This window comes from Pelodiscus sinensis, chromosome 5 (assembly GCF_052426305.1).
Source record: "Pelodiscus sinensis isolate ZL-2025 chromosome 5, ASM5242630v1, whole genome shotgun sequence".
NCBI classification, from domain to species: domain Eukaryota; kingdom Metazoa; phylum Chordata; order Testudines; family Trionychidae; genus Pelodiscus; species Pelodiscus sinensis.
In genome coordinates this window covers 108,187,321-108,200,960 of record NC_143056.1, presented here as the reverse complement: position 1 = coordinate 108,200,960, position 13,640 = coordinate 108,187,321, and the positions used below count along the sequence as shown (strand labels likewise).

Genomic DNA, 13,640 nt, shown 5'->3' with positions numbered 1-13,640 from the left:
TCAAAAGCTTGTCTTTTTCATCAACAGAAGCTGGTCCAAAATATATACATTTTCCCTCACCTACCTTGTCTCCTCAATTACTTTGGCATGGAAGTTGTAATTAATAACTAGCACTTCACAGTATTTTAATTGCTAATGTACATACAGCTCTTTGGAATCTTCACGGTACCCCTGTGAGTCAATGTAAGTTGCGTTTGGATTACGAGATAGCAATATGATTGACAAAGATAGACCTTACCCTGGTATTACAGGAAAGGAAATGGAGGCATGATGAGATTAAGCAGTTTGCTCAATGCCTCAGAGAAAATGAATAACCGAGCATCAATTGGAACTCAGGGGCCACTAACTCCTCTACTCAATCTACTCGTGCTTTTGTACCTGTTTTTGGTGTCAAATTTTATTTTCACCTTTATTCAGATTCTGATCTGATGTTCTGATCTGATGAAGCTACTCTGATGTCACACTTCTGACCTCATTTACACAGGTATAAATGTGAGCAGAATTTGGCCACTGTTTATAGGCAAGACATTACTTACTGTCTAGCAAACAGGCACTTGTGCTTTCCCTTTAATGTTGCTCACTAAGACATGTACTATTTGTGTTTGTAATGACCTGAAATCTACTTGGAGATGCTCTTCTTGTGGCCTCATTCCTGATTTTACTGGCCTAGAAACTGTATTGCTACAAATAGCAGAAGAGTGCTGAAATGTTGATTGGCTGAAGCCCCTCCAGGAAATCTCACCTAAATACAAGCCAGGCAACTCAGGGAGGCAGTCTACTAATGGCAGCAATGAGGGGACAAAGACCAAAGTTGTTGTTGAGCAAAACAACATACCTCCGGTATTTTCTGGTTTTTTTATACCGAACAGAGGCCGCAAATACCGGACTGTCCAGGACAATACCTGGCAATCCTAGTTACTCACTCCCTTCCACCACTATACACAGCACCTTCAATTCTACAAACCGTTCCAGGGACTTTTTCCTAGGGAGTTAAATATTGGTAGTGCAGTGGCACAGGGCCTGATCCAAGCCCACAGAAGTCATCAGAAAGAGTCCCATTGACTTCAGTGGGCCCATGTGCTGTGTGTACAAATGCAGCAGCTGTTCTGCACAGAGGTATAGCTCTGGATATAAGAAGCTATTTTACCAAGCAAGGGTTGATTAGAACGCCTGAGTTTTCCCTTTGTCCATTCAAAGGTTCTTCAGCTTCCACCTCTAAGGCCAAAGCAACTGAGGCTGGCATGGGGAACTTGAGCTTAGTAACTCCCCTGAGCAGTGATGCCTATAACTGCAATGTCAACACTGAATGTGACCAAAAAGCCTGGTGTGGGGCTTGACTGCATACATCCTCTGCATGACTGGAGCCTGCTACCCACTGAGCCCTTCGCTCTGCTGGCGCATACTCTATTTGATTGGCAGAGGGTTTGCCAGGGGAGAGTGAGAGAGGAGACAGGTTGCTCTAAAATACTGTGTCAGTATGAAATTCCTCAAACTAACTCATTTCTAAACACCCAAATTCCTGATCAAACACTCTTTACACAGGCCACTGTATCCTGATTTCTGGTTAATTCCTTCTGAAAAACAACCATAAAGACAAAGCTTTTTTTAAAAAACAACTAAGGAAAAAAAGGAAAAAGAAAAAATTGTAAAAGTTCAGACTTTGTCCTCGCTGCTCCTCTGTTGATATGCAGAAAGACCACGACAGAACGACCACCAAACACAGCTGGGCCACACTCATCTATTCCCTCCGCTCTTCTCTGTGAACAAGTCTGCCAGTGACCTGTTCAGTTTTAGAAACACTTTTTTCATGGCTTGGGGAAGAGCCTGGGCCCAATAAAGTGGCTTATTGGGGTGATGCCACCATGCTGCGTGGCAGATTTTCAGAAACCTTATGGCCCAAGGACGTTGCTTTGAGAATCAGTGCACCTGATCATCAAGACCACTGTGACGTAACTCCAAACAAAATGCTGTAAAATGTTCAATTAAATGATATTTAACATCATAATTTCTCAATGATCAATTTTAGTCAGTTCAGGTCACTTAGGGTATGTCTACACTACAGCGCTAATTCGAACTAACTTAGCTTGAATTAGTTAATTCGAACTAAGCTAATTCGAACTAATGCATCCAGACTAAAAAACTAGTTCGAATTAGCGTTTTTCTAATTCGAACTAGCTTGTCCACACTGAGTGGACCCTGAACAGAGGGCATCAGATGAGGACTTAGAGTGTGGAAATGCTGTCTCAGGCTAGCCGAGGGCTGTGCTTAAAGGGACCCGACCCCCACCCCAGACAGACAGTTCTCAGGGTTCCCTGCTTGCAAAGCAGTCCTGGCTTGGAGTGCCCGGAGTACCCACACTGGGCACATCACAGCACTCGGCCATCCGACCGGCTGCACTTGCCGCAGGCTGCCATGTGGGGAGAGGAGGCAATCGGGGGCTGCAGGAGAGGTTCCACCCCGAGAAGCCTGCAGAGCCACCCCAGTCCTCCCTATCGGGAGCTCGTACCCCATTCCTCCCTCACCTCCTTCCACTTACCCCTCCCTAGCCCCTCTTCCTGATGTACAAAATAAAGGACACGTGTGGTCAAAAATAGAATCTCTCTTTATTGAACAAAACTGGGGGAGACTGGGAAAAGGAGGTGGGAGAGGGGAAGAGAGAGGCTGGGAGAGGGGAGGGTAACTACAATGATGAGGGGTTTGGAACAGGTCCCATATGAAGAGAGGCTAAAGAGACTAGGACTTTTCAGCTTAGAAAAGAGGAGATGGAGGGGGGATATGATAGAGGTCTATAAAAGCATGAGTGGTATGGAGAGGGTGCATACAGAAAAGTTCTTTATTAGTTCCCATAATAGAAGGACTAGAGGACACCAAAGGAAAGGAATGGGTAGCAGGCTTCAAACTAGTAACAGAAAGTTGTTCTTCACAAAGCAAATAGTCAACCTGTGGAACTCCTTGCTGCAGGAGGCTGTGAAGGCTACAACTAGAACAGAGTTTAAAGAGAAGTGAGATAAAGTGATGGAGGTTGGGTCCATGGAGTGGTATTAGCCAGGGGGTAGGAGTGGTGTCCCTGCCCAAAGTTTGTGGAAGGCTGGAGAGGGATGGCACAAGACAAATGGCTTGGTCACTGTCTTCGGTCCATCCCCTCCAGGGTCCCTAGGGTTGGCCGCTGTTGGCAGACAGGCTACTGGGCTAGATGGACCTTTGGTCTGACCCAGTACGGCCATTGTAAGCTCAAGGCTCAGGGTCGGGGGTCTCAGTGGACCACCTGATTTTCATGCACACCTGCTCCTGGGTGGCCAGGCTGGCAGCTATCCTGCCCTAGACGGCCACTGTCCTGTGCCTAGTGCGGAGGTCGGGGACGAGGTCCACGATGTCTGCACTAGACCAGGCAGGTGCCCGCCTCTTGCGGTCCCGGGCAAGTTCCCAGGAGCCGCCAGCCTGGTCCCGGGAAGAGGGGGAGGGCTGGGGGGCATCGGGTGGCTGGCTCTAGCCGTGCCAGGTGCAGGGTCTGCTGGCTGGGTGCTGGCAGGCTTGCACCTGGCACGGGCACTGTAGCCAGCCCGTGCCCCTTTAAGGGGTCTGGGGCCGGGAGGGGGGCAATGGAGTTTCCCTGGTGGTGCCCAGAGTGGCCACCAGGGCAAGCTGGGGAGGGCTAGCCTCCCACTAGTTCGAATTAAGGGGCTACAGACCCCTTAATTCGAACTAGTAAGTTCGAACAAGGCTTAGTCCTCATGGAATGAGGTTTACCTAGTTCGAACTAAGCGCTCCGCTAGTTCGAATTAAGTTCGAACTAGCGGAGGGCTTGTGTAGCGCCTATCAAAGTTAATTCGAACTAACGTCCGTTAGTTCGAATTAACTTTGTAGTGTAGACATACCCTTAGAGTGATACTTGTTATAAGAGGTGGTACACAATTTTCAGATGGAAATTAGGGATGTAATAGTGTAGTCGATTAACCGATAAGCAAAAGTTTATCAGTTAATGCTATAGACTGCACACATTCCCCCTGGCCAGTAAATTTCTTTAGCAGGCTGGCCTGCAGCCCAGTTCAATTTTGGCTTGCGCCGGGTCCGGGACCTGCCCCCACTGCAACTGTGCATTTAAAGTGTATTAGCAGCCAGGTGAGCAAACAGCGCGGCTCAGTTCTGACTCACATCAGGTTCGGAAACTCAAACCACTGTGGACAGGGGCTCTGCCACCCCGTGCTGCTGCCTCTGTATCACTGTATCAGAGGCAGCAGAATGGGGTGACAAGCAGCCGGTCTGTGAGGGGAGCTGTTTTTTAAACTGGCTCCCCTCACGGACCAGCTGCCGCCTAGCACTCCATCCTGCTGCCTCTAATACAGAGGCAGCAGCACCGAGTGGCAGGGGGCTCCTCAGGAGTGGGGCTGGAGCACACTGGCTGCTGTCCTCACCCACAGGGACTATAGAATAGTTGAGTAACTTATAAGAATTCATGAGGTTAATCAACTATTCAATTAAATGATATTTAACATGCCTAATGGAAATATGATTTTTCAAGTTAACAGAGTCCCTTTCAACTAGAGAAACAAAAAGGAGAAAACAGAGCTACAAAAGTAAAGGGACAAGTTCTGGGGCTTTTATTCATATTGAGTAATTTTATATATATATTTATTTTATTCTTATTCATGTTCACCTTACTCCACAAGTAGTCTCTAGTAATGCCAATTCTACCTTTACAAAATTTTATGTCGGGTCACTCTAATACCAGGAGACTGACTTAAAAACCATGATATTTAGAAAAGTTGTTTCATTTTTATTTGACTTTTAGTTTGAGTCCTCAACACTCTTATTTTCAAGCTTTTCTTTACCATGGTGAGAAACGTTTTTTTTCTTTTAATGAAAGTTGAGATTCTCCCATAATCACATGATTCCAGATGCCGAGCTTTTAAGAAAACATCAAACGTTATGAATCTTGTAATAAAATTGTGAGAATTGGCAACACTGGAATTTTCAAGATGACTCAATCCCTTTAAATTAGAGAAACAAATGGAGGAAAGAAGTACAAAGTTAAGGCCAAATGTTGCCATTTTTACTTACATTGAGTAGTAACATACTCCAGCGGTAGACCCACTGAAGTCCCTTTGAGTAACATCTTACTTCTGAAATAAAGTATTATACTCAATGTGAGTAATGGTATCAGAATCTGGTCCTGATATCATTATTTAAGGGCATATAATTAGTTGTCTTCATTTTAGTTTGCTTCCTGCTTAGACAGAATTTCAGAAAAACAAAAAAGTTTCTCTTTTGTCCACACAATATTTATTGCTATATCATGTTAAAAACACTCCTTTATAGGAAAAAGCTAAATGTACAATAAAAAGTAACACTGCTCACAGGCTAAAAACAAACATGTTGGCAATTCTCTCCTCCTTGACACTATTGTACCAGACAATTGTTTAATTTCCCACTTTACATGTGAAACTTTATTTGGCCAAAAGATTTCAAATTTAATTCATTTTTATTTTGCATCTGTAATCATAGAATCATAGATAAGTTGATCCAGACTGCAGAGACTGTTAGTCAAGCAGAAGACTCATGTTAGGTCAGTGGAGGTTGCCTTGGAAACAGTTGTAATAAACAAACAAAGCAGCAGAAATCATAAGAAGCACACTGAACAGTATAAACAGCAAGAGATCAACAATTTAGAACAGTTCCGAAGCTTTGAGCTAGGTACAATACAATGCTTGCCTTTATAAAGCTTAAAGAAAATCATGTAATTGTTTTAAACAGTGGAAAAACTGAATAAAATATAAAGCTAGGCCAGATTGGCGAAAAGATATTTGCTATTCTGAGACGGACTGAAGACTCAGCCCCAGCTAGGAATGATGCACCCCGCACCTCTGGAGAAGACCTCTCATTCCAGCTCTACTGCATGCAGCCAATGCATGTAAAGACGGCGCTAACTCCCTGCTTCCCATGGTTTCTAGCTCTTCTGCTGGCTGTTTAAAATCTGGACACAACATTACTTTCGGTAGGGAAAACAAACTTGATTGATGGACAAATGCTGTGCAGCCCCCCAGAGCAATATCCTGACTAGATGAGCTGTTCACAGCATGAAACCGGTTACTAGGACAAAGGAAGCTGTAAGCTATCTTTGTTGCCCCCAGATTCAGGGGCCAATCTGCGCCTTCCCAGATATCAGAGCAGTCTGCAGCTTGTTCTCACTTACGCTAGCAGCCCTCTAGTTCCCCAAAAGCCATACCAGCAGATGGAATCATGTGAGGCAGGGGTGCTTTGATCCTACCTCCTTTTCCTCTGGCACATCCCTCAGGCCCAGGGCGGGTGGTAGAATGGAACAGCAGTTCCACATCATTAGAGCATTCCCCAAGGAAACCTTAAGAGGCCAGTTAAGACAACCAAAGGGCTTCACACTTCCAGAGTGGGCCTGAGACTCTGTTCTTGTGACAACACACACTTACCTTAGTGAAAGTGAAAGCAAGGCTGGACTATTGTGACTGAGGCATAATTTAGACAACAGTACAGTGGGATTACCTTAGGGATCCGCCTGGCCCTGCGGGTGGTCAGCAGCTCACTTGTAGTGCTCAGACTGTCCTCATTCAGACTGGACGGGGAAGAGGGGATACCTAGCTGAGCCAGAAGTAGCATGTCATCATGGCTGTGTCGCTTGGGTAATCGTGGTAAGCGATGGCTCTTCCTCTCTGACCAGTTCCCAATGCGCAGGGACTGGCTGCTGGGCTTTGAAGGCAGCTGCAAAACCACAAACAACTTGACATCCTATTTGTTTCAGAAGCACCTATCACAGTCATGGAGGCCAGGTGGCAAAGGTCAGCTGCATCGGAGCCTGGTTTATCTCCTTCCAGAGTCAATGAAAAGACACTCAACTGACTTCAAAGAGAACTGGAAAAGGCTCTTTCTGAACATGTTATGGCGATATAAGAATGTTCTTTCTACACAAGCATCCTCTACACAGCATGACCAATGGTTTTAAGCACAGGGGTCCCAAATCTGCATCTAGGACAATGATTCTCAAACTTTTTGGCCCACCCTACTCAACATAGACATTTCAGCAGACCATGAGCGAACCACCTACGAAGATGCAGGATAAAGGGGGGGGGGGGGGTCAGGATAAAGGTGGGGAGGTCAGGGTAGGAGGTAAGGTGCAGGAGCCAGATGGAGGTGCATGGGCTCAACAGGAGGGGATGCATGAGGGACACTGGGGGTGCTTACCTGGCTCCATGCCTCCTGCTCTCTGGCACTGCCCCTATTGCTCCCATTGGCTGTGATTCTGGCCAATGGAAGCAGCAGGGAAAACCTACAGGCAAGCGGTTTCCTGCGCTGCTGTTCCCCCAGCTAGCAGGAAGGGCAGTGGCAGCGTGCAGAGCTGCTACCTTCCTCCACAAGCTGTGAGGCTCAACCATCCTCCCTACCTGCAGCAGGAAGGCGGTGCTGGCACTCCAACCTCGCAAAGGGGTTGAATGTGTGGGGCTGGAGCACCAGTGCAGGCTCCCTCTGCAGGAGTGGGGGGTGAGCCCTGAGTCCGAGACCCACCTGCAAAGTGGTCATGGACCACAAGTGTATTGCGAACCACACTCTGAGAACCACTGATCTAGGACCTGATCCAAAGTACAGTGACATCAACAGAAAATCCTATATTGACTCCTGCAGACCTTAAACATTCATAAACTTTACGGGGTGCAAGTCATAGAATTTAATAAAGTGTGGCATATTAATACTGTACCCTGTATAAAAGCAGGGCTGATATCAGAGCAATGACACAATGGGTCAGATTCTCCCTTCACTACAATGTCATCAGTAAAATGTTTTCTTTTTAAAATTGAAACTCTTCAAATATTTAGAAAAGAAATGAGAAAAGATCAAAACCACAGTGGGACTCGGAGGGCTCGCAGACCAGACTTTCAAAGCTCTCTACTTACCACAAGTCTTCACGCCAGAAAAATCATCAATAGTGCACAGCTTAGTGAAAGGAATTCTGTTGGGAGATGATTGGCCAAAGCTTGTTGACCTCCTGATCTCTTCCATGTTGTAAATGATGATGTATGATGTTAAGGGAATACAAGTGATGTGGCTAGCACTGGAAATACTGGGGGAAGAACTGTAGCTAAAGCTGATGTTTGTCAGGAGATGGTGACTTTTCTACTTTTAACCACTGGTGAATCCTACAGGTTCATGGATGAGTCACAGTAGTCTCCTACTTGCTTTGTATAGGCAACAGGACAACATAACCATGTCAGAATTTAATTCAAATTTCTGTCCCGTTTCAAAAAAAAGTTATCAGTGGATGGACAGTTGTGTGCCTATGACACTGGGCTAGGACTCTGGGGATTCGGGATCAACTACCAGTTTTGCTACTACAGACTTCCTTTGTGACCTTGGGCCACTCATTTAATCAACCTGTGCCTCACCTTCCACCTGTAAAATGGGGAGAATAATCCTTCCTTTCTCTCACTCATTCTTTGTCCTTTTAGGCTGCAAGCTCCTGGGAGCAAAGACTGTGTCTTACAGTGCTAAGCATAGTGAGGCAAGTCTTAATTGGGGCTTCAAAGTGCAACCATAACACAAATAAATCATCATATCATCTGTGGTAACTTCATCTCTGTTACAGCTAAATTGTTTTCTCTTCTGCATCTGTCACTGTCTTTTCAGTGACCCTTTGCTGCCCTTACTTAGTCCTCCTTTTTTGCCAGAGCTCCTATTTTATAATTGAAGCATCATGTGAACTGCGAATGCTGGCACCACGTTTTATGGACTATGGTGCCAAAAAGATCCAAAACATTTGATTTAGCGATGAAATAGTCCCAGTTTGGTTTGAGGCCATTTCACTATATTGAAATGAGACTGCAAAAACACATGAAATTTTGAATGTCAAAGTAATATATGCATGTTATTTTAACATGATATATGCATATATTTTAAATCTACGTCTGTGCTTGAGAATAGGATCTTTTGGAGTGAAAACTGTCCTGTAATGCACAAACCCCTACATCATTTCACAACTGCCACACAAAATTAGACTACTTTGGGAAATTCTCCACAAAATGCAGACTTGACTGACTTCTTGGTCTTTACACTGTACTGTGAATAGTTCAGGCAATTCTAGCCAACTTAGTACCAGAATGTAGCAATTCAGGCTTTTCTATTTCTTTTGTTGTTGTTGTTGTTGTTGTTGTTGTTGTTGTTGTTGTTGTTGTTGTTGTTGTTGTTGTTGTTGTTCTTTTATGGGGGAAAAGTGTGATACATTGTGCATCAACGGAAAGACTCTTATTCACTGCAAAGGGTGTTGGGATCAGAACTGACTTTCCAATAATATTAGCAATTAATATATTCAATACCATTAGAATTGTACCAAGTAAAAAAATAATATATGGAGATGAACCTATCTCGTAGAACTGGAAGGGATCTTGAGAGGTCATTAAGTCCAGTCCCCTGTCCTCATGGCTGGACTGAGTAGCATCCCTGACAGATTTGCCCCAGATCCCTAAATGGTTCCCTCAAAGACTGAGCTCATAACACTGGATTTAGCAGGCCAATGCACAAACCACTGAGCTATCCCTCCCCGTTACAATAAACAATAAACCTTTATAGTAAATTGATGCTGATTATCTAGATTATGGTCTGACATTTTAACAGCAATTATTTTAAGTTTTTATCTAAACCGTTTTTCTTTATATGCTTTCTCACTCAGATTCAGTTATTTTTTCTGCTATGCTATGGTTGATTCTCTTGCAAAAGGTTAAAATACCTTAAATCACAGTAAGAAATGAAGGCTTATACTCTTAAGAAGTATTGAATTACCTGGGGAGGTGATGTGTACTTCCTGTCGTGCGGAGTCCACATCCTGTGCAAAGAATCAAGGGAATTCTCAGAGAGCTGCTGGGATTTTCGGCCTGCGTGACGGCCTTTTAGCTCCACATCCTCGTATGGATTTTCCTTGGGTGACTCGCCTTCTCATTTTTTTTTTGAAGAAAGGAAAAACAGACAGGAATGTAAAAAAAAAAAATCATGTGAACCAAGTGAAAGAGTCATAGCAAAGCTCCTCAGCTTTCAGCATGAGTCATCGTTTCAACTGCAGCTGGAAGTATTTGGAGTAGAATTTGGCTATGATGTCGGAAGTTTAAAAAAAAAAAAAATGCAAAGATTTCACAAGACTTGCTTCTGAGCATCCACAGCTGGGCAAATTTTAATGTCTAAAAACTGGAGCACCTACCTATTTTAAAACATATTGCTGCATTTCACACATCCGTAGCAGCCCTTCACCCAATGTAATGAATAGCACTGAACAGTTCTGTTCTCATCACACTGCCATAATTACAGATATTACAACCTTTATTACTTACTACATTACCTCTATGGCCTCTTGCCAGAGAAGATGAAGAGGGACTAAGATCTTAACCCGACAATTCCAAAAAAGAATTTAAAAAATGTGTGAAAGATGAGGCAAGCAGAAGAGTGTGGGTCACTGTTTTCTTCTACCACATATTGCATTCTCAAAGTCATCTCTAAAAATACTTCCTACTCCCCAATTAAATACTTCTCCATCTTCTAATTTTGTCTAAATCAGTTTTCTCCATAGTTCACGAGGTCCAAATAATGAGTTCATTAAACATGACTTCTGGGGAAATCATTATTCTAACCCTTAGACTAAAGACGGACCAAAATTTGTGAACAGTAATGCTGATATCCGGACACAAATTTCGTGATCTAGATTCACAGTCTGATAATAAAAGAGCAACCATTATTCTTTAAGGAGGTATGGAGCTCCACCTTCTCAGTATACTCAGGACAAGTGCACTTCTCCCTGAGGGTCCTAAGTTAAAAGATGAATGATGAGTACAGTTGGATAAAGAATGTTAGTTATCATGAACTTGTGAAAATAGGTCATTTATCAGTGATGTATCTTAGAACTTCGGGTTATCCGTGGTCAGGACCATCCCCGTCTCACAGTTACCAGCGGATCATCCGAAAATGGCGAGCATCAAATTTCATGACATGGAGACCTTACCAAGACTTAAAAATAAAGCCCAATCTTTACACTGTATATACTGCAATGCAACTTACTACATGTAAGGGTGCAAAAGAAATTCAGTTTGGAGTACACATAGCATTCATTGACAATGATAATGATACAAAGTTATAATACATTAATAATTAATATGTGATCATAAAAGATTTTTTAACTAGAGATGTAAAAGCATTTTACAAAAAGCAAGCAAAATTATCCCTATTTTACAATGAGGAAACTGAGGCACCAACAAGTTAATTGACAACAGACCTACAGAACCACCAGGATTACAACTCATGCCACTTGACTCCCAGACCAATTTTCTAACCACTTTATCATATTGTCTCCTTGTGTATAGGAGGGTAGTAGTTCAGGCTGAGCTTTCAACCTTAGTTGTAAAATACTTAAGTGTATTTTTTCTTTTTTGCTTTAACATTGCATTAGCACTAATTTTTGCATGCAGTATATATCACATGCACATGCATACAGGTGCATCAAGGGGATGGACAAAAAAAAAAGATATGCTTCTACATCAATAATGTGAAATACTGAAGTACAGCATTTAAACTGGGACAGTGCGACAGACAAACAGACAGATAGATAAATGTTATAATATATATTAATAACTTAGTATAATATATGTTATATATTTTATATATAAATATATTAACATATATATGTTAGCATAATAACATATGGTTATATATATATGCATATGAGAATTAATATTTTAGTATAATTTTAATTAGAAAGACTGGATGGCTGATGCTAGAGATGTTTAAATTGGCAGCCATAGATGATTAGCTCATGAATATGGGATCTGATTGTACATATTATATTAGTGAAGCTACAGACTATACAGTCGACATCTTTAGATTTAAATGAAAGACAGTTGAGAGAATTAAAGGCTTTGGGGTAAGAGATGCTATACAAAATAAATCTAAAGTCACAAATGCTACAAGAGAACCCAGAATTGCCAGTCATACCAATGTGGCAACTTTTGCAGTAAGAAAAATAATATGACTATTGCACCCAAATACTGTTATCGGTAAAGCTAAGATTTTTTAAATTATGAAGCTCTAGTTATTGTTATGTTTATCATCATGAGTCAACTTTGCAAAATGCCTTTTTTACTTACTCACAGCAAATTGGACTGTAGCTACTACAATAAAAACCCTTGTAAGCCAGTGAGTCAAGTATGGGTCAAGGAAGCATTTCAGAATGGATTAAGAGACTTCAAAATACCCAAATACATTAGACAATGGTTAAACACATGTGCTCCAGTCAAAATGAATGTTATCACACTGGCTTGTATAGCATCCAAAGCCTGAAGCAGAATGAGCCTATCAGTTGGTAGGTAACTATTTGTCTTCTTTTTTCACAACCTTAAGTAACATGGAATGGTTCAAATTCAATAAAGTCCAAGAAGCGAGTGAAACAGGAAAACAAGAGACAGGCGGCAAGAGTATTTTGACAGGGGAAAAAAAGGGCACAGTATTACCAAAGTGATACAGACCACAGCAACATCCTCTGATGTGAGCTCTCTACACAAAGAGGTGCTCCGGCCAAATTCCTCCTTGGTGTAACTCAGGGAAATTCTGAGAGGATTTTCATTCTCTCAGGTCTAATTCACTTTTCAAGCCTTGGCTAGCAACAATTTTTAGTCCATATGTTCTCCTTCATGCATGGTGCAGAACAAAACCAATTTGAAGAAAGAGCTTCGCTGGGCCCACAGAAAGTGGGTTCCTGTCCGCTCAATATAGTCCTTTGCTATTCCTTCTTTCCTTGCACCATGCAAAAGAAATGAATGGAATCAAGAATATGTAGGAAAGGCTGATGGGAACCCATTCCTGCCTCACTACCCAGATTACAAGCAGGCTGAAAGAGAAGCAGCATTGACTGTCACTGTGTATTCTGTGACTGCCCATGCTAAAGTCACTGAGGGTACGTCTACACTACAGCGCTAATTCGAACTAACTTAGTTCGAATTAGTTAATTCGAACTAAGCTAATTTGAACTAGCGCATCTAGAACTAAAAACTAGTTCAAATTAGCGTTTTGCTAATTCGAACTAGCGCGTCCACACTGATTGGACGCAGGGGGGCATTTAAGGGCAGCTGAAACAGGTTCTGGCAGGGCATCAGGTCAGTAGTTGCTTTGTGTGGCTGCTGTCTGAGGCTATCTGAGGCTCGAGCTTAAAGGGACTCCCCCTGGACAGCCGGTTCTCAGCTTTTCCTGCTTCCTTGCTCGCCGAGGGACAGCAAAGCGTTGGTCTGTGTGCCCGTCTGTGTCGGTGCTTCCCTTCGGGGGGGCCGCCGCAGGTGGCAACATGGAGCCAGAGCTCGCCCTGCACCTTCTGGTGCACTTTCTGGTCTTGCTGCTGCAAGCCTGCCACCAAAGGCTCGAGGCTGCCTGGCACCACCTGGTGCACGTCAGCCCCCTGCCTCTCTGCCTGGCCGCCCTGGGGGCCGTGGAGGAGCCGCAGCGGCGCCCCAGCACCGGCGTGCCCCGCCACGTCTGGCGTCTGGACACCAGCAGCGACTGGTGGGACCGCATCGTCCTGGAGCGCTGGGAGGACCGACAGTGGACCCAGAACTTCAGGATGAGGAGGGACACCTTCCTGGAGCTCTGCGAGTGGC

At 43.6% G+C, this 13,640-nt stretch overlaps 1 protein-coding gene across 17 annotated transcripts in view; it reads right to left on the bottom strand.

Moving 5' to 3' along the window:
* The window catches only part of DENND2B (DENN domain containing 2B), a 340,796-nt gene that overhangs the window by 100,128 nt on the left and 227,028 nt on the right, over positions 1-13,640 (bottom strand). For all 17 annotated transcript variants that reach the window (XM_025189962.3, XM_025189963.3, XM_075927977.2 and 14 more), the window contains 2 exons: positions 9,796-9,944; positions 6,514-6,729 (listed from right to left, as the gene is read on the bottom strand). In XM_025189962.3, the coding sequence (XP_025045747.3) occupies positions 6,514-6,729; positions 9,796-9,944 (365 nt within the window). The remainder of the gene's footprint in view (positions 1-6,513; positions 6,730-9,795; positions 9,945-13,640) is intronic.